We start from the raw sequence: 25,228 nt of genomic DNA on the forward strand, positions 1-25,228 counted from the left end.
GCTGCTGGCGACCGATGACGGAGCTGAAGACGACTCCGAGCCACTACCAGATCTCCTCAGCACCACCGAGAAAGACGGCTCCTTCGAAGGGGTCAGGCTCTCCTCTACCCTGACCCCAGAGCAGCAACAAGACTGCCGGAAGCTGCTGGGGCAGTTTGCGGATCTGTTTTCCCTCACTCCGGGGGTCACCCGGTGGTGTGTCCACGATGTGGACACCGGAGACAGCCCACCTGTAAAACACCGAGCTTTTCGAGTGCCCGACCGGGTTCGGGCCTGCATCCAATCGGAAGTGGCCAAGATGTTGGCCCTGGGGGTAGTCGAACCCTCCAACAGTCCCTGGGCCAGTCCCGTTGTCCTGGTCCCTAAAGCCGCCACCCCCGGAACAGCTCCAGAGCTCCGGTTCTGTGTTGACTACAGGGGACTGAATGCAGTCACCAGGACCGACGCCCATCCCATCCCCAGGGCGGATGAACTGATCGATCGCCTTGGGGCCGCCAAATACCTCAGCACCTTCGATCTCACGGCAGGGTATTGGCAGATCGGCCTTACCCCTGGTGCACAAGAGCGATCGGCCTTCTCGACCCCTGATGGCCACTATCACTTTAAAGTGATGCCCTTCGGCATGAAAAATGCGCCGGCCACCTTCCAGAGACTAGTGAACCAGGTGCTGGCCGGACTAGAGGAATACAGCGCCGCCTATCTAGATGACATTGCGGTGTACAGCCTTCATTGGGATGAGCACCTGACCCACCTCTGGAAGGTCCTGACGGCCCTCCGGCGAACCGGACTAACCATCAAAGCCAGCAAATGCCAGATAGGCCAAGGGTCCGTGACCTATCTGGGACACCAAGTGGGGAGCGGCCAAGTAGCTCCCCTCCAACCAAAGATAGACGCCATCCGGGCCTGGGAGCCCCCGGTCACCCAGACCGCCGTCCGAGCCTTCCTGGGGCTCACCGGATACTATCGGCGATTTATAAAAGACTACGGGAGCATTGTGGGGCCCCTCACAGAGCTGACCTCAAAGAAATTACCCCAGAAGGTGCACTGGACCCCTGCGTGCCAAACAGCCTTTGAGACTTTAAAGACTGCCATGTGCACAGCCCCTGTGCTCCAGGCCCCCGACTACAGCAGAGAGTTTGTAGTCCAAACCGACGCCTCGGAGCACGGCATCGGGGCGGTCCTGTCCCAAGTTAACCCCGAAGGAATCGACCGGCCTGTGGCCTTCATCAGCCGACCCCTCCTGGCAAGAGAACAGCGGTGGAGCACCATCGAGAGGGAAGCCTTTGCCGTGGTGTGGGCACTCAAGAAGCTCCGGCCCTACCTCTTCGGCACCCACTTCCGAGTCCAGACCGACCACCAGCCCCTGCGTTGGTTGATGCAGATGCGGGGAGAAAACCCGAAACTGCTGCGCTGGTCCATTTCACTGCAGGGGATGGACTTCACTGTGGAGCATCGCCCCGGCAACGACCACGCCAATGCTGACGGCCTGTCCAGATTCTTCCGCCTCGGCGAGGAGAACCCCCAAGAAGATGGGTGACTCTCCCCTGCCTTCAGCTGGGGGGGGACGCGTGTTGGACCCGGCCTCATGGCGTGGTCCTACCCCTCCCGCATGGCGGGCCCAGGACGACATCAGCCCTCCTCCGGACCTCGGGCGGCCCCTTCGGCCCGACCCTGCACGCCCCAACACCACAGGTCCGGCTACCATCCCGGATCCCCATCACCGGCCTGGCTCCAGCGTAGGCCCATCACGACCTAAGCACGAGGCCGTGCCCGACTCCATCTTGGGTCCCCCACGTCACGACCACGTGGCCTCGGCCCCGGCCCAGGCTCCAGCGAAGCCCCGACATCGAGGCACCATGATCCACCCAGGTGGTCGAGTGGCCACTCGACAGATCCCGGAGGAAGAGGAGTTTCGATGGCCCTCCAGCCGTCCCCGGACGCCTGGTATCGATCGCCCTCCGGCCTCCCTGGGCGCTGGCCCCACCCCCCTGCTGGGTGTCTGGACACCATCATCCGGCCCCTCTGACCCCCAGGTGAGAGGGTCCGGACATCAAAGGACCTCCGTCCTATATCTGGGCCAGCCCCGGAGTAGGACGCCAGTTGTATCCTGGACTGGAAGCCCTGCTGACGCTGTCACGGCCGACACCAGACGAACTCATCCTTCCTGTAACCCGACGTCCATCTGAGAGCCTGCTGGCGCTGCCGCGGCCTACCTTGCTGAACCATCTGAGAGCCTGCTGGCACTGCTGCGGCCTACCTCGCTGAGCCATCTGAGAGCCTGCTGGCGCTGCCGCGGTCTACCTTGCTGAACCATCTGAGAGCCTGCTGGCGCTGCCGCGGCCTACCTCGCTGAACCATCTGAGAGCCTGCTGGCGCTGCCGCGGCCTACCTCGCTGAACCACCTTGCAAGCCTGCTGGCGCTGCCGCGGCTCGAACCTCTCGGAACCCCCCAGCTCGAGGATTGAGAGCTGTGCGTAGGGTATCCCTTCCCCGCCAGAGTGAGACTGTCCCGCTACCTTACCCCCCTTTTCGAGACTTTACGGATACCTCGATCCGCCTGTATATACTGCCAAGAACCCGCAACCTTTATTACTTAAAAAAGCCTGAGAACTTGACCTCCTGTGTGGTGTCCGTTTGTAGTGTTGTGATTACTCGGCTGTACGATCCTAGGAGAGGGCCCTCATTCAGGAGGCCTCTCGGTAACGCTCGGCTACTTCTCGACAGAGAGGTGGACCTAGGGGTGGTCAGTCAGACATCTTCTGCCTCCCCTGGGGTCGCCTTTCTAACAGGCTGCCTCCCTCTCCATCTGTTGTTGTAAGACGGCTGCCTCCTCCCTCTCCATCTGTTGTTGTAAGACTGCTTCCTCCCTCTCCATCTGTTGTTGTAAGACGGCTTCCTCCCTCTCCATCTGTTGTTGTAAGGCGGCTGCCTCCTTCTCCATCTGTTGTTGTAAGACGGCTGCCTCCACCTCCATCTCTTGTTGTAAGACGGCTCCCTTCCTCTCCATCTGTTGTTGTAAGATGGCTCCCTCCCTCTCCATCTGTTGTTGTAAGACGGCTCCCTCCCTCTCAATCTGTTGTTTTAAGACCGCTGCCTCCTCCCTCTCCATCTGTTGTTGTAAGACCGCTGCCTCTTCCTCCTCCATCTGTTGTTGTAAGACCGCTGCCTCCTCCCTCTCCATCTGTTGTTGCAAGACCGCTGCCTCCTCCCTCTCCATCTGTTGTTGTATTACCGCTGCCTCCTTCCTCTCCAGCCGTTGTTGTAAGACTGCTGCCTCCATCTCCATCTGTTGTTGCAAGACCGCTGCCTCCTCCCTCTCCATCTGTTATAAGACCGCTGCCTCTTCCTCCTCCATCTGTTGTTGTAAGACCACTGCCTCCTCCCTCTCCATCTGTTGTTGCAAGACCGCTGCCACCTCCTTCTCCATCTGTTGTTGTAAGACCGCTGCCTCCTTCGCATCTGTTATTGTAAGACGCTGCCTCCTCCTCTGTCTGTTGTTGAAAGACCGCTGCCTCCCTCTCCATCTGTTGTTGTAAGAACGCTGCCTCCTACCTCTCCATCTGTTGCTGTATTACCGCTGCCTCCTTCCTCTCCATCCGTTGTTGTAAGACAGCTGCCTCCCTCTCCATCTATTGTTGTAAGACCGCTGCCTCCCTCTTCATCTGTTGTTGCAAGACCGCTGCCACCTTTCTCTCCATCTGTTGTTGTAAGACCGCTGCCTCCTCCATCTGTTGTTGTAAGACCGCTGCCACCTCCCTCTCAATCTGTTGTAAGACCGCTGCCTCCCTCTCCATCTGTTGTTGTAAGACCGCTGCCTCCTCCCTCTCAATCTGTTGTAAGACCGCTGCCTCCCTCTCCATCTGTTGTTGTAAGACTGCTATCACCTCCCTCTCCATCTGGTGTTGTAAGATCGCTGCCTCCTCCCTCTCCATCTGTTGTTGTAAGACTGCTGCTGCCTCCTCCATCTGTTGTTGTAAGACCGCTGCCTCCTCCCTCTCCATCTGTTGTTATAAGACTGCTGCCACCTCCCTCTCCATCTGTTGTTGTAAGACCGCTGCCTCCTTCTCATCTGTTATTGTAAGACGCTGCCTCCTCCTCTGTCTGTTGTTGTAAGACCGCTGCCTCCCTCTCCATCTGTTGTTGTAAGACCGCTGCCTCCTTCCTCTCCATCTGTTGTTGTAAGACCGCTGCCTCCCTCTCCATCTGTTATTGTAAGACCGCTGCCTCCCTCTCCATCTGTTATTGTAAGACCGCTGCTACCTCCCTCTCCATCTGTTGTTATAAGACCGTTGCCTCCTCCCTCTCCATCTGTTGTTGTAAGACCGCTGCCTCCTTCTCATCTGTTATTGTAAGACGCTGCCTCCTCCTCTGTCTGTTGTTGTAAGACCGCTGCCTCCCTCTCCATCTGTTGTTGTAAGACCGCTGCCTCCTTCCTCTCCATCTGTTGTTGTAAGACTGCTGCCTCCCTCTCCATCTGTTATTGTAAGACCGCTGCCTCCTTCCTCTCCATCTGTTGTTGTAAGACTGCTGCCTCCCTCTCCATCTGTTGTTGTAAGACCGCTGCCTCCTTCCTCTCCATCTGTTGTTGTAAGACTGCTACCTCCCTCTCCATCTGTTGTTATAAGACCACTGCCTCCCTCTCCATCTGTTGTTGTAAGACCGCTGCCTCCCTCTCCATCTGTTGTTTTAAGACTGCTGCCTCCTCCTCCTCTCCATCTGTTGTTGTTAGACCGCTGCTGCCTCCTCCACCTGTTCTATAGCCTTGAAGCCCTCCTGGCCTCCCTCTCATGCATGTCTGCACTGTTTCTTTAAATACCTCCTGGGAGATAAAAGTCAGTTTAAGACAGGAGCCCTGAAACGACTCTCGGGGGGGGGGGGGGGGGGGGGGGATGGGGGTTGTTGTGGTAGGGGCCACCATTCCCGTCCAGTGATATATGAAAGTAGAGGGCATGTGTTAGACCGGTTTGGGGAGCGTGGATTGGTCTGTGAGTGTGTGGGGGTTGGGGTGCACAGGAGGCGGGTGGGCAGAGGCAGCAATATAAGGCGGGAGTTTCAGCGAAGAAGAGATTGGTAACTGGACCGCGGTCTCCCAAATCCCTTCTGGCAGAGACTTTCCTGCCCGGACTTTATAGTTGCCAACTTACTATGATGGAGTAACTCACAGTTAACCTCTCAGCCCCTTGCTCTACCACCCAAGAGGAGAGGGGGACCCACCTGTAAGCTAAGCATTCACTGCTTGCCGGCAGAGCATTGCACTCATCTCAGTTGAATCTCTATTTTGTGCGGGAATCACACTCACCCTCATCTGAGGGACAGAAATAAATACAAGACACCAAGGTGCTCAGGAGGAGACAGAATATATTTGTAGGTACCAATGCTTGTTGGACACCCAAGGATAAAGATCTGTGCCCAATTGAACACGCAGCGTACAGTAGGCCCCCCTTCTTCCCTGGATGGAAACTGCAGGAGCCTTAAATACAGTACAGAACAAAGAAGGTACAGACCCCAAAATTACTAAATATACAGGAATGCCCAGAAACATAAAGGAGGAAAACGCCACTCCTACGTAGCATGGGAGGGAGGGAGGGGAGGGGAGGGGAGGGGAGGGGAAGGGGAGGGTAGGGGAAGGGGAAGGGAAGGGAAGGAAGTCGAAGCTTTGTCTAGGCCTTGGAATGTGGCTTTGTAGATAATGAGTCTGGGGAGTGGAAAGCGGCCAAGACCTCCCTGGGATAATTGCCACCAGATGTCTAGGGTCCCGCTTTTACAGAAAAAAGGAGGAAAGAGTCTGTGAGGAATGAAAGCTGCAGCGTCAGCACAGAGCATGAAACAAAAAGAAAGAGGGAAAATCAAAGCGTTTGGAGCAGCAGCCCTCGCAGTGAGAGGAGAGATAGCTCACTGGGTGGGGACAGTGTGGATGAGAACTGGAAATAGACACCGTGCATACACACAGATACATATTCATATACATAGCTATATATATTTTTCTAACACTAACTCCCAACTTTAACTGATTAAAAATACTCTTTGTCCATTGGGCAAGGAAAATCCTATGGTGGTGAGTTTGGCGCAAGACTCATTAACATAGCATTGCATAGCATAACATACCAATTGTTATTTATCTCATTACATGCTCTCTGTTCATATTAGATTTGTGGTCAATTCCACCTCTTTACTACGTCCTTCCCAGATTAAAATGAAAGATCGCAGGGCTATTCTTTAATCAAGCCCCAACCGTGCCCCGTGCACAAGGACGGGCTCCTAATCGCCAATATCAATCATCATTTGTAATTAGTCAAAGGCCAATAGTATCCACCCCACAAACAAATTGTTAAGAAAATCTATTGGGAGTGGGTTGCATCTGAGGAAGCAAAAAGCACAAAGTGGGGCCAACTAACTAATCAATTTCTTGAACACAAACCAATGAGGAAGTTGGAGCCCTTTTTGGATTTTATCCAAATCCCGAGAGACAGATCCCTCTTCCTGAAGATGAGATACGGTATACTCCCCTTCAAAAAGTTCACAGAGGGGTGGAAAGGAGTGAGGGACCATGATCCTACTTGCCCAGGGTGTCCATGCAAGAGAGACACTCTGCCCCATTTCTTGTTTGCTTGTAAAGCCTACAAACTCCCCAGAGCAAGATGGTTAAAACCTGTGTGCAGGGAGATGGGAGTTAGAGACTTCAGGATCGCTTTGCGTATTTTCCTAACGGACACTACATCGCTGTTTATTTTGTGCAGAATTGCAAATTTTCTGGCTAGTGCCTGGTTCATTCGGACCAGGCTGATAAGCAACATTAATAATCAGATTCCCCGTACTTACATAGATGAATTTCAAATTGATTGTACCTTCTCTGTAACTACTATTTTTATTGTACATAGATTTTAGCCTTTTTAAATGATGAGAGATGTAATACTTTTGTACATTGGTTTTATGTATATAAATGTTTGTACTTTTATGATATGTAATATATCGAATAAAGTATTACTACAATAGTGATCATCAGTTAGACTCGAAAAGCGAATGGTCTTAGATTGCTTCTATTGTTTCGTTGTAAACGTGTTCCAACAGTCCACAGACACTGCCCTTCCACGCTCTCAATCTTCGGACCGTCCGTCACTGCAAGATGAGCAAAGATCTTACAAAATCCTGGCTCGCACCTTCATCGATATCTTCATTTGTGGTCAGATATTTAGCTGAGGCTCATCTCCCATTCTGTGACTTTCCTAAAGACGTTTCTGCATTTCAAATGGCAGCGGGTAATCTTCTATTCGCCAGTAAAAACGAGCTGGGCACTGCGGATAAGAAAAAGATCTACACAACGACTCTGAGTTTAGGTCATTATAACTCATACCGGAGCATCTTATGTCCCTCTGGGTCCTTTGAGGTTGTTGGTGTTTAGAAGAACTATCGAAGGGCTCCAATGGGACTTACCGTCTTCACCACTTTCTTAGGATACACTGCAATGACATCCTGGATAATGTAGGCTAGTTTTAGATAACCAAGGTTTTTTTATTTTCTGGTTTCAACTTAGGTAAGTTACTAATAACATAAGATTCCCTTTTCAATATCACCTGAATTGCACATTTGACTCACCGGAAGGAGTGCAACTCAATGAGCAATCAAGGTCTATAGATCTTTACCGGAAAAAATTATTAACATCAACTAAGATAAAACATAACAACATGCTTAGTCTCAACCTAAAAAAATAAAGCAGTCCTTAAGACAAAAAAAAAGAGAGAGAAACAAATACATATAGATCTGTGCTCATCTCGAGACATTTTTTTTATTTAATTCTTTTTTTCATTATTCTATTTTGCAAATAGTAAAAAAAAATGGATCTACAGATTGACACTTTTTTACTTTATACATCAAAAGGTGTCCACAATCATTTCAGGAAGCAGGGCTGGTTATTGAAACAGTGGACAGAGCTTGCCCGTGCATATTAAGAACCATTTTTGATGTTCACAACACGTAATAAAGGTGTACAGGTGTGGGTCTTCTCATGAGTTCGCAAACTTTTGCTTTGGCTGAAACACTTCTCACATTCCTTGCACTGGAACATTTTCTCTCCTGTGTGAACTCTATTATGGTCCCTGAGGTGTGACATTCGCCTAAAGTGCTTGCCACAGTCTAAGCATTTGTAGGGTTTCTCCCCTGTATGAATCATCTGATGGTTTAACAGAACAGACCTGTGAGTGAATTTTTTCTCACACTCCATACACTGGTATGGTCTCTCCCCTGTATGGGTTCTCTGGTGCCTTTTAAGATGGGAACGGTCAAGGAAACGCTTTTCACACTCGGTACACTTGTATGGTTTCTCCCCAGTGTGGTATTTCTCGTGCTGTCTCAGGAAAGACCTGTGGCTGAATTGCTTATCACATTCCAGACACTGGAACGGCTTCTCACCAGTATGGACCCTCTCATGAGTGAACAGATCCGATCTCCGAGCAAATCTTTTCTCACACTCTGTACATTGGTATGGGCGCTCTCCCGTGTGGGATTTCTGATGTCGTTTCATTTTTGATAACTCACTAAAATGCTTTCCACATTCAGAGCACGCATGGGGTTTCCCACTAGAATGGATGATCTTGTGCTTGCCCAGAGCTGAAGAAGAACCGAAGCTTTTTTCACACACGGTACATTGGTATGGTCTTTCCCCTGTGTGTACTCTATGATGCTCGAGGAGTTGTGACGTACGCCTGAATGATTTACCACAGTCTTTGCAGTCATAGGGCTTCTCCCCAGTGTGGGTCAACTTATGCCTGTCCAACAGTGACTTGCAAGAAAAGCGTTTCTCGCACCCTGTACATTGGTAATGGTTCTCTGCCATGTGTGTTCTCTGATGTAGCCTGAGCTGAGATGTCTGATTAAAGTGGAGGCCACAGTCTTTACATTCGTAGGACTTTTCTCTATTGTGGACCAACTCATGCTTGCTCAGACTTGAGCTGTTAGCAAAGCTTTTACTGCACACCGTACACTGGTACGGTTTCTCCCCTGTGTGGGTTCTCTGATGATCCATCAGAGACGATGACTGCCTAAAAGATTTACCACATTCCATGCAATAGTAAGGTTTTGTTCCAGCGTGTATCATTTTATGCTTCAACAGTCCTCTGCTATGAGTAAAGGTTTTCTGGCACTCTGCACACTTGTAGGGTCTCTCCATTGGAGGCAGTATCTCCCCTGTGTGTGATCTCTGATGTTCCCTCAGGTCTAATGTTTGCCTAAAATGCATCCCGCACTCTGTGCATGTGTGAATCCTCTGATGCCGTTTCAAACCTGAGCGGTGAAGAAATATTTTGTCACACCTCAAACACTGGAATGGGCTCTTCTTTGCAAGGGTTTCAGGATGCTCAACCAATAATGAGGCCCACTGGACGCTGTGACCGCTCTCTGTGCTTGTGTAGCCATTCTCCCGCGTGTGGTTCATTCGATGTGCACACCGGACCAAACTTGGATCAAAGCATTTTTCGCATTCTGTGCACTGATGTGGACTAATAACGTCATAGACCGTCTGGTGCACACCCGGGATCCTGGTTTTGTTAAGCATTCCATTCTCTGTGAAAAGAAGCAGAAATCTATGTATTACTGCGTGCCTTTAGATAGTAATACAAGTAATGTGTAAACCAATAGATGTTTTCTCTTATGCTGCACACATTCTTGATCGGTTCTAAGCGAATGTATTTTTCTCCGTTTAGCACAGTTAACAAGTCAAACTGAAAACCGGTATTTCAAAATGCATAACAAGCAAAGGAACAACAATACGCAAAGAACAGCATACATAGAAATGTTAGAATCCTTGCAAATAAGGAAATGTAAAACTATGTTTCTGCTCGTAATATCTAGGATAATGAAAAAAGGGACATGACAACACAAAATGCGAAAGATCAATGCGTAAGCCACATTTATATGCCTATTTCCTGTATGTGGGACCCAAGGAACACGTCAATGCCCGGAGAATGATGTACACAAGGGCAGAAAGTACATAGCATGACCTGCTGCTATGCCCTGAATATAGTGAACAAAGGAGTATAAGGCACATAACGTATAGTATAGAGAGTGAGAGAGTGAGAGAGTGAGAGAGTGAGAGAGTGAGAGAGTGAGAGAGTGAGAGAGTGAGAGAGAGAGAGTGAGAGTGAGAGTGAGAGAGTGAGAGAGTGAGAGAGTGAGAGAGTGAGAGAGAGATCTGATTTCTCAGAGAAAAGACATCCGGAGGGTCTGTAGCGAGCGCTGGGCTCAAAAAGACATTGTAAACGGATTCCATAAAAAGTGTTGTACTGGGCAAAAACCTTTAAAGACTGTTCAAACATGTGCCACCGCAGGCCTCTTTGATCACTAGATCTATAGTCTGATAAGTGTCGCCGAGCTCTTTGCCAGGGCCGGTTTTCGGCCGATTTTGATACAGGGACGATTTTGCAGCCCAAAACCGCCCCCCACCCGTGCGGCGCACCGGGGGATTGCCCGGTGCCCACTACGGCCAGTCCGTCCCTGGTGTTAGGCCTCTTCTGAAGAAACGGCCAAGGGATGCCAAACTTCGCAGATGAGATCCAAATGTTTGCCAAACGCTGCACACCAGATGCAAATTGGGAAGAGATAACCACAAAAATACTCGCCTTAAGTAACTACTGCTTTAGATTCTTAGCTCAGAACGCTGCACACCAGCTGTAAACCGGGAACAGCTAACCACAAACATACTAGCTATTAGTGACTACTGCTATAGATTCTCAACTCAAAACGCTACACGACAGCTGTAAACCGGATACAGATAACCACAAACATATTAGCCTTAAGTAACTACTGTTTTAGACTCAACTCAGATCGCGGCACACCAGCTGCAAACCGGATACAGTTAACCACAAAGATACTCGCCTTAACTATACTTTAGACTCAACCCAGAACACTGTACACCAGCTGAAAACCGGATACAGATAACCACAAAGATACTCGCCTTAAGTAACTACTGCGTTAGATTCTTAGCTCAGAACGCTGCCCGCCAGCTTTAAATCGGGACAGATAACTACAAACATACTCACCTTAAGTGACTACTAATCAGACCCTCCACGATATCGCGATTTCACGATTTGCCGCGAAATCGGCACTTTAGTAAAAATGCCGCGATTTTTACAAAAGTGCCCGCGAAATTGGCACTTTTTGTAGAAATCGCAGCATTTTTACAAAAGCCGCCTATATCCTGGGGGGGTCTGACTTACGTTGTTTATTGGGGCGGGCGGGAAGGACACAGAAGCAGCAAAGAATATCATTCCGGGCTTAATGGGGCATTAGCAGCTCACTGCGACGGGCTTTGAAGTGCCCCTCCCGCGTCTTGCACCCAGCTGGAGACCCTCCCGGTGACTGGGGCGAGCCCCCGCCCTCTCCCCTGGAGCCGAGGGTCGATATGGGAAAGAATAGAAAGGGTGATTGTTCGCTGACCTGTGTGAGGAAGGATGAACCTCGATGGATTTGTGTTTAAAAGTGCATAAGAGGCAGAGACCCCACAGCACCTCAGACGTACAAACAGGGCACGGAGGCAGGGGGCAGCCAGGCCCCGTCACGTGCTGATGGTTTCTGCCCTTCATTTGGGGAGAAGCGCCCCCCCCTCCTCCTCCGGCTAATTTCTAGAGCGGGTTTATTTCGGGCTTTTCTTTTTTCTTGCTCTAGTTCTGCGAGACCCCGGGGTTTCTCTCCGGAGGATGCGAGCGGAGGGAGAGAGAAAGAGGGGGTGGAGGCACGTGTGAGGAGAAGAAAGGGGTAAAAGAAAGGGAGAGTGGCTGGGTTTAGAAGAAAAGGGTAGGGGTGAAAGAAAATGGGAGGATAAAGGTGAAAGGTGGGGCGCAAATGTAAAGAGGGGGAGCAAGAATGAAACCTGACGGTATGGGGCAGGTGAGACGAGAAAGAAGGGGTGAAAGAGAGGGGGAGTGAGCAAAGAAGTCAGAGGTGGGAAAGAAGTAAAGGGTAGTAGGGGGTGAGAGAAACTGGGCGAATGAAAGTGAAAGGTCGAGAAAAGTAGAGAGGAGTGAGCGGGAGAGAAAGAGGGAGGGTGAATGCGCGAGAAAGGGCGAGAGAGGAAGGGGAAGAAAGACAGTGTCTGGAAGAACGAAAGTTTGAGAGCTAGAGAGAGAGAAGAGAGGGTGAGGTAGGGAGAGAGGGCGACAAGAGAGAACTAGAGAGATCCAAAGATGGAAAGAGAGAGGGACGGGGGAGAAGAGACTGGGCTGAGAGAGATATCGATAAGAAGAGAAAGATGTGTGTGAGAGAGAGAGAGAGGATGAGTGAATAAGACACAGAAAGGAGGGGGCATGAGAAACAGAAAGCTGAATGGGACAGTGGAAAGAGTGAAACAGGAAGGAAGATAGAGGAGCTAAAAGCGGCAAAACACAACTAAGAGAGGGAGAATTGGGAGGCAGAAAGAGTGTAAGGAAGGGCGGGTGACGGATAGGGTCACTGGAGGCCGCTTTATCAAGGTCCAGGGCCAAATGAAATGCCGCACAATTGCCGCTAAATTTCCATATTTGTGCCGCTAAATTTCCATTTTTGTGCCGCTAAATTTGCTAATCCATGCCGCTATATCCTGGGGGGTCTGACTAATTTAGACTCAACTCAGAAAGCTAAATTCTAGCAGCAAACTAGGAACAGATAACCATAAACATACTAGCCTTATGTGACTACTGCTTTAGATTCTCAACTCAAAACGCTTAGCAACAGCTGTAAACCGGATACAGATAACCACAAACATACTCCCCTTAAGTGACTACTACTTTAGACTCAACCCAGAATGATGCACACCATCTGCAAACTGGACACAGATAACACCAAAGATACTAGCTTTAGGCAACTACTGCTTTAGATTCTCAACTCAAAACACTGCACACCAGCTGCAAACCAGATACAAATATCCACAAACATACTAGCCCCTGGCACACTTATTGTTTGTTTGTCCAGCTTATGTGGCCCCCGTCAAGAACATTTCTATATGCGTCTGCCTTGTAATTGTTGAATCCTGTTTTTTGTATAGGTGCAAAGACAACCGTGCTTATGCCTAATCCCAATCCAAAAAGCTTTATTAGACAGTTAAGTCATAAAAGCACATACTTACAATGTTACATGGCGCACTAAGCAATTAATAAATAAGCACGCGCAATTTTAAAACATTATTAAATATTCACAATAATTGTCATAGCAGGTATTAAAACATTTCTGTGAGTTAAAAATCCGAGAGTAAAATTGATAATATTATCACTGGGCCTAAGAGTGAATATGACACCAACCCCCAGATTCATCAATGTCCCGATTTGCGAGTCCTTAATAGCGATTATTAAGGAATCGCTATTAAGGACTTGCAAATCGGGATTCATGTAGAAATCGCAAAATAAATTGTGATTCCTACAGCCTCCTTATTTGCGATTAGCAAATTGCTAATCGCAAATAAGGAATAACTCCCCATTCATTCCTATGGGCCTAAAGGCCCATAGGAATGAATGGGGAGTCAATCCTTATTTGCGATTAGCAATTTGCTAATCGCAAATAAGGAAGCGATTTCAAGGGTGCCAGGGGTATCCAAAGGACACCCTGTAGCACCCCTGAAATGTCGATGTGGACTGATGTTGCGCACACATGTCCAAAGGACATGTGTGTGTGTAACATACCACTTAGAAAAATGCACTAATGTGCATTTTTCTAAGTTTGCTATTTACCACGAAGTCAGACTTCGCAGTAAATAGCGGTAAAAAATAGCGAATTCGCAATTTTTCAAAGGTTCATGAATAGCATTTAAGGAATCTCTAATTGAGATTCCTTAAATGCGATTGCAATGTGAGAAATCGCAATTATTTGCGATTTTTCAAATTGCGAGTTCATGACCCATTGATGAATTCCAAATGCCATTTTTGCAGGCGCAAACGGCCGAATTATGCGATTTGCACCTTTTGCGCTCACAAAAATGCTTGATGAATCTACCTGCAAGACCCACAGATTGGGTGGAGTCATGGCCCTTTAGGCTCCTATGCATTTCGGGCTAGGCAGCCCTTCATCAGGGAGCATGGCTGTGAAGAGATCATAATAAACATGTATTTTCACACATTGTAACATTTGATATGGCATTGTTAACTCTTAATTGACTATTTTTTATATTTTGTAATAAGGCTTGAAAACAAGCCCGATTACAAAATGTACCAAATAGTTAGGAGCCTAAAGGGCCACGACTAAAAAGAGATTAACCTAAGAACCATTTGCATTGAAATGAAAAGAATTTCAACAAAAGAAAGAAAATTCAAATAAAAATATATATATTTTTTAATGCATTAACAGTGAAAGAAGATTTTGTGAGAGTCCTATTCATAAGGAACGAAGGTGTGCCCATGGGGATGCAACCAATTTAGGTTGGAAGCACAGCATGGCATAATTACTTGGCACATGCTGGCTGTTCAACAGATCCACACCTGGCATGTTAAGACAGCTTCTCAGCACCTGGCACTTAATTTCTGTTTTTAGGTCAATGCCTGTCACATAACTAAGGCTCACAGACACTAATATATTATTTAGATGAACCTTCTCTGCCTTTTGCAAAGGGGAGGTGGTGCTTTGTTAACCCACACCTCGTGTGTATCGTACAATATCAGAGAGGTCCTTTAAGAAACAGGTACGAACTGTGCTTAGAATCATGACCGAATTAGAGCCGGTTTCGCTTACCTGCGACTGAGCTTTCAAGGCACCATCCTTCTGCACAGTGCTGAGGATCACTGGGCAATTGTTCATCCTCGTCAGGTCTAAACGTCATCCGTCTGATTAAGTCCTGTGGTGTTTTATTCGTGATTTCTCCCTGATTTCCAGTATTTACATAGAGTGATGATTGCTGATAACCCTCAGGAAAGGGCTCCCTGCCTTGTTCGATATTCACAGAGAGATTCGAAACCTGGTGAACCTGGTAATACAATTCAGTGAAGTCCTTGCTTGGCTCATCAGCTGCCCCAGCCCTCTCTTCAGCCCCAAGCCAGCCCATGGAGTGCGGAGTGCCTGAGGCTGATGTGGGATCCTCCACTTCAACCTTCACTGTTTCCACTTTGCCATCCCAATATCTGGCAGAATGCTCCTCCTCGTTGCTGCCCTTCGCAGGTTCCATGACGCCATTAACATCCATGGTTGAAGGTTTCTCTTCTTTAAAACTTTTCATCTGGTCCACAGAGGTTTCACAATCCCTAGCAGAAGGGTCCTGCTGTGTGCTATCACCTGCAATATCCATGATGTCTCCACAATCCCTAGGAGATTGCTCCTGGTCTTCTTCAACCTTCACACTGTGGCTTGAAACCTGCTGAAGCTGGGAAGACGGTGACTCCTCAACCTCCATCTTCAGAGGCTCAGTGGAGGGCTTCGATTTTTCATTAGTTGGTTCATCCCGGGCTATGGGGTGCTGAGCATCTTCCACTTCAATCTCCACTTTGTCCAAGATGACATCACCGTCTCCTGAAGATTCTGTCTCTTTGTGGCTCCTCACAGCGTTCACGAGGAGCTTGCAATCCCGGGCTGACGGTTTCTCCTCTTTGATACTCTTTACCTTGTCCACAGAGTGTTCGCAATTGCTGGCAGAAGAGTGCTCCCCATCCACAGGGTACATGGTGTCCCCACAAGCCATGGCTGAACCTTTCTCCTCCTTAACACTCTTCACCTGCTCCATATGGTCTTCCCACTGCTGACCTTTGGTTCCAGGTTGTGTCCACTCCTCCCATTTCCTTTCAATTGTGCCAGATGCATCTTTGCTGTTTTAATCTGTAACAATAGTTATATTCAATGTTACCAATGCTCAAGGTATAGAAATAGAGAAAGAGAAGGACAGAGATTTAGAGAGATATGAAAAATAAAACAGTCTCCATTATGGAGGTTTATCCATGATAAAGTTAAATATTTGATTATGCCAGAAATGGGTTCTCTTTGTGCAGCTGAGCTTTCACCTTCAAAAGGGCATCAACACATTGTGTACATGGCTGTGCGTGTAGTTATTATTATTATTAGTGAGCTTGTAAAGCGCAATGGTTAAGCCAACCGGAGTGTCCCCGCGCTAGGACAAACAGAGCCCTAACAGCCACCCCAGCAACCCCACACGCAGGTATCCAACTAGGTGGAACCCGACCACTACATTCCTCCATGGGAGGAGCAAAAAAGCCAAGTCTTCAATTTTTTGCCCACTTCACATTGACTGCCAAGAGAATTTCAGAGATTTGCTTTTCGCCACCTTAGGTGTCCCAATGTCTATTTGGCCAATGTGGTGGTGTGCGATTTGGGGGGTCTGTACCACACCTCCCTCTGGCCGGCTGCCACTCTTTCCCCTGTGCCACACCTCCAGACTTTCACTATATGCTTATGACATTCGCCCCCTCAACACAGGGCACAGAAGGCAGGTATTGTGCAATGTCACCGGGTGATACCTGGCTGTTGCATCTTGGGACCCTCCTGTTCACCCCCTTATCCTTGCATTTTCATGATGTATGCGCCTCTTGATAAATGGGCTAAATATCTGCCATTTCTCTCCACATCGTTTAAAGCGCTTCCAGCTCACCGCACGTGTTGCCTGTTTGAACACTGAGCATCACAGTGCCCCTCATTCACTGCCTGTCCATAAAATAAGAAAATGTTTTAAAAGTAACCGGCAACTCGCCAGAGGCCCCGCCCCCTCCCTGCATGACTCTGCAAACGTGCCCTCTGGCACGTTCTAAGTTGGGGAATGAAGTCCCCTTGAATACTGAGGGTCCCTGGGGGACATCTAGCCCACCAGGTACCTTCAGTAAGCCACACACCTAGATTGCAGAGAGGTGGTCCAAGGCCAGGCCCCTTTTCACACCACCTCTTGGCGAACTGCTGGTGGGGCGATGAGGTCTTCAAGCGAAGCGTAACACAGTGATATTGGTGTCCATCAAAGACACAAAGCTGAAGGCGCAAATAGCAGCAGTGGCGAAGTAGGCATATTGAGGGCTGATCACAACAAACTAGCGGAAAGGGTCTAAGAGGCAGAAATTAAGCTTGACACGACACACCCAGCAGTACAGGAACTCACGAGATGATGCACACAGTTGGAGAAAGGGGTGACTGTCCTTACTGATCGCCTGGAAGATGCCGGAGGGAGATCTAGAAGGCATGTGAGACTACTAGAAATCCCTGATAAGGCAGAGGGGTAGAACACTGAGCTCTTCATGGAGGACTGGCAAGAAAAGACAGTACTGCAGGAATGGCCTTCATGTTTTTTTCTCAGTAGAGAGGGCGCACCGGATACCAGCAAAGGTTCCGGCTCCAGGGTAAACCCCGACCGATAATTGCTTGGTTAATTAACTACAGAGATCGGGACGATATCCTCCAAATATCCCATTAGCAAGGTACATGGATAATTGAAGGACAGGAAGTCAACATATATCCAGATTATATGTTCTTGATCCAAAGACAAAGGGGGCATTTATGCCCATTAAGAAAATACTGCGCCAGCTAGGTCTCACATACGCCCTTATCTTTCCAGTGAAACTGAGAGTGGTAGACAAAGATAAGGCACATTTTTTGCTATCTGCGCAGGAGACGTGGCGCTGGTTGGAACAACAGGGGGTGTGGTCTGTTCAGGAGACCTCCCCGGAGAACTAAACTGAGTGGCAGCAGCGGAAGTCCAAGAAAAGAATGGGTGCAGGCAGCAGATCTTCCCCGACGAAGGTGCAGATGAAGGTGGAACAAGAAAAGGCGCTGAAACAAATTAACACCTGTAGTGACATCCTTGATAATGATAAATGGAGAACTATAGCACCGGGGGAGGGGACACAGATTTAACAGGATCCGACACAGGGAGAGAGGGAGAGCACCTACCGGTGAGTACCCCGATGATTTTGGACCACATTGTCTAAAACTGAAATATTGCTAATATATGTGGACTGTCAGTACGAGCACAGGTTCTGCATGCCCGGGAGCTGGGCGCCACTAGATGTGGACTCATGCCTCAAGCCTGGTATAATTGGTACTTATGCTCCGGGACTGCAAACGACTGGGGGGAGGGCCAGTGGGTAACACGTTGTGTTTTTCTTTGTAATTGCTGAAGTGCATGCAGGGTCCGCTCTCACATGAGTACTGCATAAAGTTTCCTCTTGCTTTTTTGTGTTTACTTGGTTAAGGGCACATACATACCATGAATTGAGCAGGTGGTAAAGTTCTAGAACACAGCACAGTACGGTAGGGGGTGTTTAGGGAGATTGTTACAACTGACACATGCACATGGACACCACATCAGACATACAGTGGAGAAGGTACCCCCCGATAGGGCAAAGACATCCCCACATAGGCAGGATTGTTATGGCTCAGACACACAATTTAATTCTAGACTCATGGAATGCTACCAGCGTCTGCCATAAGGTGAAGAGAAGCCTGGTGTTAGGGCCTTAAACAGGTCTAGGGCTGATACCCCCAAGAGACTCGTCTGATGGACACACAACGCAACAGGCTTGGAAGAGGTCGATATTGGGTTGCATCCTATGAGCAACATCCATCGGGCTCAAGGGGGGCAGCACTCCCAATTAGAAAGTCATTGATGTTCCATGACCTTCGTACCTGGTCATAGGTTGTGAACTGCTATACGGCTGTAATAGGAGAACGGGAGGGGGACACAATGATTCTTCTTAATGTATACTCTCTGCCAGGCCTTCAATCGCAAACACTACAAAAGGTGGAACAGTTTCTGGCTGTATTTCCACAGGCCTTTAATATTGTGGGGGGAAAGATTTCAACCTAGTGCATAACACACATTTGGATAGAATGAGTACCAAACCAGAAGGAGGGGCCACAGTTGGGAAATCGGAGGGCTTCCCACAGGCACTAGGACTGAAGGATGTATGGAAGACCCTTAATGGACAAGAAAAGGGCTTCTCCTTCTACTTCTACCCACATGACATGTCCTCCCATCTAGACTATATTCTGACACCTTGTTAGAAGGGGCGATCTCCAGGGGCCAGGTTATGCTCACCCGGGTACCCCAAGACCCACCTCTCCCACAGAACTTGCCGAGTCTTATCGTGAGGTCCTCACCGGGGAGGACTTCGGGTCTAGGATCGTACACACGGAGCTCACACCACACTACGAACAGACACCACACCAGTGGGTTTTAGTAACAAGATCTTTATATCAGCAAATAACGAAGGAAGCACTCTTATATACACAGTGGTCAAGGGACCACAAAATCTTAGAGGATTTGGGAAGGGGGAAGCGGGACAGTCTTTTAGTCTCTGGGACAGTACGAGGCGTACCCTACGCCCAGCTCTCAATCCTCGAGCCGGGGGGTACGGGATGGTGGTCGCACGGGCTGCTTCGCCCACGTCGAGTCGGCTCGGTCGTGATGGTGCTCTCGATGGTCCAGCCGGACCAGAGTACTCCTCGAGCCGCGACGAGGTCAGCAGGGCTCGATCGGGAGAAGGTCGTGAGCAGGGCTCGGATGGTCTTAAAGGTCGAGCCGCGACAACGTCAGCAGGGCTCCTAGGGTTACAGTTCAGCTTGAGCCGCGACAGCGTCAGCAGGGCTCCGATGGTCAAAGTTCAGCTTGAGCCGCGACAGCGTCAGCAGGGCTCCGATGGTCAAAGTTCAGCTTGAGCCGCGACCGCGTCAGCAGGGCTCGGATGGTTCAGGATGATCTTCTTAGGGTCAGCCGCGATCAGATCAGCAGGGCTTCAGGTCCAAGATACAACTGCCCGCCAGATGTCGGGCGGGCCCAGTTATAGTCCTTCTGCTCTTTGATCTCCGGACCCTCGCAGGCGGAGGTCTCAAGCCCTGGGGGCTGATCGTTGGCGAGCTCCGGCAGTTGGCTCTTTGATCCTTAGAAAGATGGGTCCAGGAATTCCCAGACGCCCAGCAGGTCTGGAGCCCGCCCTCGGGGAGGCCAGAGGTGCGATCGAAACGGGGCCCCAGGGGAGGCCCGAAGGTGTGACGGAAACCAGTCTCTCAGGGGAGGCCGGAGGGCCATCGAAACTCTCTGGCTTATCTCACTCGGGGAGTGCTTTACCCCCCAGCCCGGACTGGCGCGCCTTTGGAGTCTGGGTTTCGCTGGGGCCGGGGTCACACTAGGCCCAGGGAGACAGGGATGTCGGGAAGGGAAGATGGCGTCCGGGCCTTGTGGGGCAGGCCAGGTCTAGGCGCTCGGAGTCGGGAGCGGGATGGGGACATGCGGCCTGGTCGTGGATTTACGGGGGTTCGGGCTCATCGGGGGTGAGACGACCAGGCTGTTGGGTTTAGGCTATTCTTACGGGGACGCTGCGCAGGGGCTCAGGGTGCAGTCCTACGCTCACAGGGTGTGGAGGGACAGAGGCGAACCACGCCACGAGGCCGGGTCCAACACACCTAGAGATACCAGGGGTTGTTCTTGGAGATGCAAGGGATTTCTGAACACTCTTGCAGGTCACCCTGACCACCAGCAGGATAGGGAACCCCAGGGTTGGAGAATGTTTACTTGGAGATTGGCCAACAAATAGATGGTTCAGGCACTTGACAAGGCTAACAAATTCCACTTCCAAGAAAACTAGGGTACTGTATATAGTGTTTGCAGAGCCTGGAAGGCATATAAGGCAGCAGTCAGGGGTGTTTTTTCTACTCTCTGTGGCCTTCCCAAATATACACTGGCTCCGCTAAGGGCCGCACTGAACGCTGTGGCTAGATTGGTGTTGGGTTCTAAACTAAATGAGTACATATGCCCAGTCCTAAAATCTCTTAAATGGTTGCCCTACGAAGCTAGAATTCAGTGAAAGATTGCCGTTCTGGTACACAAAGCTCTGCTTCTCAATACTCCCAGATACCTAGCTCAAAAGCTTGAATGATCATGTGGTGGTAGAGCCTCAAGAAGCGCCAATGCTTTCCTCCTGAAACCACTCATCCATAGCAAAAAGAGAACTTGTCACCGAGTGTCAAGAGTCTTACTTGAAGTTTCCCTGGTACTTCACAGGAGCAGAATGATGACTTTTCCCAATTCGTCCCCGAGTTTACCTCCACGCTCCCAAAGAGTTTTTTCCAGGAAGAATGAATAGACTCCCAAGGGAGATGGGATAAAGAAGCGACAGCCCCCTCTTCTATCTTGGGTGCCTTCTCTGAACCGCTACCTCTAGTGTTTCAGTATATGGACACTGTAACATAAATAAACAAATTACTCTGGCCTTACAACCCTTTAGACATTCTATTTATGAACTTCCTGTTCCTAGACTTACGTACCCTTCTTTAGACTGGGCTATGCCTCTATTCTATAGTGTTATGGATGAGTTTTCTTTTTTTTAACACCTTTAAAATACAATAACATTCATCCAGTATTAGGCATTTCTAAATAATTAGCTGTGTATTTTTCTCTTTAATTATTGTTCATACCCTTTTAACTGGACTCAGCCACGTTGTTGTCGTCTTGTTCTATGCGAAATCTAAATTAACAGAATCTAACTTGACTGTTTATATAACACCTAAGCAATTCTTTAGCAAGACTTAAACCATTTTGGAAACTAAACCTTCTTTCTATTCTTTTACAGGAACTTAGGAAATGTAATATGCTGAATTAGCACCAGAATACTTGGCAAGTATATTTGAATGCAAAACTATATTTCTTTACAAACAACTGAAAACTAAACTCTTTTCTTTTCGTCTTTTTACAGAAGCCAAGAACTGCGGAGAGCTAGGGCTTACTCAAAACTTTCTGGTGAGTAAAATATTCAGTGAGGCTCGCTTTTAACATTTAATTTAACCAGCACTTGCATGTCTGGAAATTCATTCTCATGAAGACAGGATGCGCCGAGAATGACTGAAAGGTCTAACGGAGTCACGGACATTAGTCTCTGGATTCTGAAGTATATTTTTCTGCCCAAAGCGTAGATTATTCTAAACTACCGCCGTAAACGATACGAAAAATCTTATCTACACTAACACTAAAATGAAGGTGATGCAGAAGCTGCTCCTTCTCCAGCGGCTTCGGTGAAGGGCAAGCAGCTGAGGGAGAGCGCTTGCCTAGAGTGGTGCTCTGAGTCTCGTGCTCAAGGCAGGAAGGCTGAAGCGCTGACCTCAGCACTTACAGCCATCTTAGTGGAGCGCAAATGAAAAAGCTCAGTCCAAGATAGATAGTGTCTTTCCCTGCCAGAAGTAGTGATGGCACCCACAATTATAGGCTCCTGCAGCCTCCTGGTTCGATTCCTGACAACGAGCCTTCTCCGGCGCGGCCTCAAAAATATGAATCTCTCTTCCACCGGAAATGTGCAGAATCTCCTCAACGACTGCTTTCAAACTGGAAGCCAAAAGAGTCCTAATGAATTGTACAAACATTTGATGCTGTTCTTCCTTACTGCATAGTGTGTCTTCCTGTGTAGCCTGTTCATTGTATTACTTATTTGCCTTGTAATTATGTGATTATTCCTTGGGTTTTTTTTGGTTGTATTTTTACTCTTATGTCATTGCTTTTATGTTCTTCCTTCCATCATTTTTGTAAAGCGCACTGATATCCTTTTCGGGATCTTGTTCGCGCTATATAAAACTTTATAAATAAAATAAATGTACTATTAGCAGGAGAAGTGAGTGACGTGGGAATTACTTAAACATTTAGACACTAAAATAATAAATAGAGGCATTCGAGAGGGAACACGCTACTCATTCCGTCACGTCCCAATAAGAGAATCTGGCGTGCAAACACACAGAGTACCGGGAGGTGGCGAGTCGTGAGGTGAAGACGTCCTTTCTAGCGAAGCTGAAGCGTATTTATGAAGCTGTGACAAGGTTGGTTAAGTTGCTGGCTTGGATAGGTAACAGGGAAAGGGAGTCCATGCATGTGCGGGAGCTGCAACTAGAGATGGGAAAGATTGTGAGGGGTAGATTGGGAGGCATTAGCTCAGATGCAGGCAGGGAAGGCCCCAGGCATGAGTGGGCTGCCCGTAGAATTCTTCCGTAAAATGGCTAGAAGGTTGGTTAAACCAATGGTCCTAATATATCAAGATGCTCACCTTGTAGGGACATTTCCGCGCAGAGCGACAATTGTACACCTACCCAAGGCTGGGAAACCTGAACATAGGTGTGATTCCTATAGGCCAATTTCATTACTAAACATCGACACCAAAATCCTTGCAAAAGTGCTGGCTAATGGACTCCGTATATGGTGTCAGATCTGGTTCACGCATATCAGACAAGCTTTATGCCATGTTGCTCGACAAAACTGATCTTACAGCACCTCCATAATAATATAAAGCAATAAGGAGCAGGGGTGAAGCCCTTGGTTATTGTGTCCCTGGACGCCAATAAGGCATTTCATTTGGTGGAGTGGCCCTTTTACTTCTTCAAAGAATGGGGTTCGGACCTCGCTACATTAAATGGATAAAACTGCTGCATCAGAGACCCCACGCAAGAATAAAAGTCAATGGCTGCCTCACCAGGGAATTCCATAATGGAAGGGGAATGAGAAAGGGTTTCCCTCTTTCACCGATGCTGTTAGGATTGGCGATAGAACCCTTTGCGACACTCATGAGGGTGGATGCTCAGACCTGGGGTTGGACTAGAGAATCGGGATGGGAAGAAAGAATATTGTTACATGCGTACAACGTTCTACTTTACCTGACCGGTACTGAATAATCACTGAGCCATGTCTATAAAATATTCAAAATATATGATGAATTCGTTGGATTTGTGATTAATTGGGTGAAATCACTCTGACAGCTCCCACCAAGTCAGAGCCAACACTAACTTCGCTCCCGGCAAACGGGACCCATATAACTGCTCCAGCTTGCTGGGATCATAGTTTTCTTCAGTTTCCCTGCCTGCTGTGAAGTGAGCAGAGAAACAGATGAAACAATTGCTCTCACACAGAGGGAACTGCAAGTTTAGCAACTCCCTGTCTGTGAGATCAATGCTGGCTCCTACTGGAGGTGGGGAATCAGCTTAGACAGCAGGGGCATCCAGGTTCCCTCTGCAGTCCACTAAGGTGCTGACTGGGCTCCCTTGGTGGGCTCCAGGGCACCCAGCATTTAAAGGCCTGGCCCCAGGGGATGGGGTCCCCAGGGCTGAAATCAGCCTGGGGAGGGAGCTGCGCGGCACCCTCCCCTTCTAAAAATTGGGCGGGCCTCACCACCCAAGTTAGTAGTATACAAAGGTATTCCTGCCTTTTGCAAGGATTATGTACAGCTTATCAAAAGGCCTCCCAGCGCGTTTCCCACCGATTTTAATGATGTGTTCTTCATGTCGAGAAATATGAGGTCATTTCCACCAAAGAAGCACTTACTTCATATAACTAAGAGGAAGTACCCTTGTTTGGTGGAGTCTCGGATACAAGTTATCACAGATTTATGAATAGAGGCGCAGAAAGAACAATCAAATTTCCGAAATTCACCCAAAGTCACTGAAGGCATTTCCACATCATCCATTACACAGACGTAGTGTAGAATGTGCACTGAACATTTACCCCAAGGTGGTAGTAGTTACTAATTAACCAAAAGAAAGAACTCCACTAGATATTTTGTGTAAAACTGTGGTTTCTTGCTGGGTAATGGGGTAGGTGCGGTTCTCATGTGGCTCAGTCACTGACACAGCTACTGACAACCCCCACATACACTTAGACACCCACTCACACATCAGGCACTCACACACACACTGACAGGCCCACTCAGAAACTGATACACCCACTCAGACACTCTCACATGCACTCATAGACCCACTCAGGCTCTCATGCAACCACTCAGCCACTCTCACAGACCCACGCAGGCATATACACCCACTCACAGACCCACGCAGGCATGTACACCCACTCACAGACCCACGCAGGCATGTACACCCACTCACAGACCCACGCAGGCATATACACCCACTCACAGACCCACGCAGGCATATACACCCACTCACAGACCCACGCAGGCATATACACCCACTCACAGACCCACGCAGGCATGTACACCCACTCACAGACCCACGCAGGCATATACACCCACTCACAGACCCACGCAGGCATGTACACCCACTCACAGACCCACGCAGGCATGTACACCCACTCACAGACCCACGCAGGCATGTACACCCACTCACAGACCCACGCAGGCATGTACACCCACTCACAGACCCACGCAGGCATATACACCCAATCACAGACCCACGCAGGCATATACACCCACTCACAGACCCACGCAGGCATGTACACCCACTCACAGACCCACGCAGGCATGTACACCCACTCACAGACCCACGCAGGCATGTACACCCACTCACAGACCCACGCAGGCATATACACCCA

General features: G+C 48.8%; 1 protein-coding gene across 4 annotated transcripts in view; it reads right to left on the reverse strand.

The window, feature by feature from the left end:
• Positions 1-7,753: 7,753 nt before the first annotated feature.
• LOC144798396 (uncharacterized) overlaps positions 7,754-25,228 on the reverse strand; it is a 48,783-nt gene continuing 31,308 nt past the window's right edge. For 3 of the 4 annotated variants that reach the window (XM_078669251.1, XM_078669249.1, XM_078669248.1), the window contains exons 2-3: positions 14,683-15,756; positions 7,754-9,555 (exon numbers count right to left, since the gene is read on the reverse strand). In XM_078669251.1, coding sequence (XP_078525377.1) covers positions 7,943-9,555; positions 14,683-15,664 — 2,595 coding nt within the window. In that variant the 5' untranslated portion in view covers positions 15,665-15,756 and the 3' untranslated portion in view covers positions 7,754-7,942. Of the gene's footprint in view, positions 9,556-14,682; positions 15,757-20,910; positions 21,114-25,228 lie in introns of those variants that run through there. The other variant, XM_078669252.1, reaches the window with a different exon arrangement.

The sequence above is a fragment of the Lissotriton helveticus genome, chromosome 12 (assembly GCF_964261635.1).
Source record: "Lissotriton helveticus chromosome 12, aLisHel1.1, whole genome shotgun sequence".
NCBI classification, from domain to species: Eukaryota; Metazoa; Chordata; class Amphibia; order Caudata; family Salamandridae; genus Lissotriton; species Lissotriton helveticus.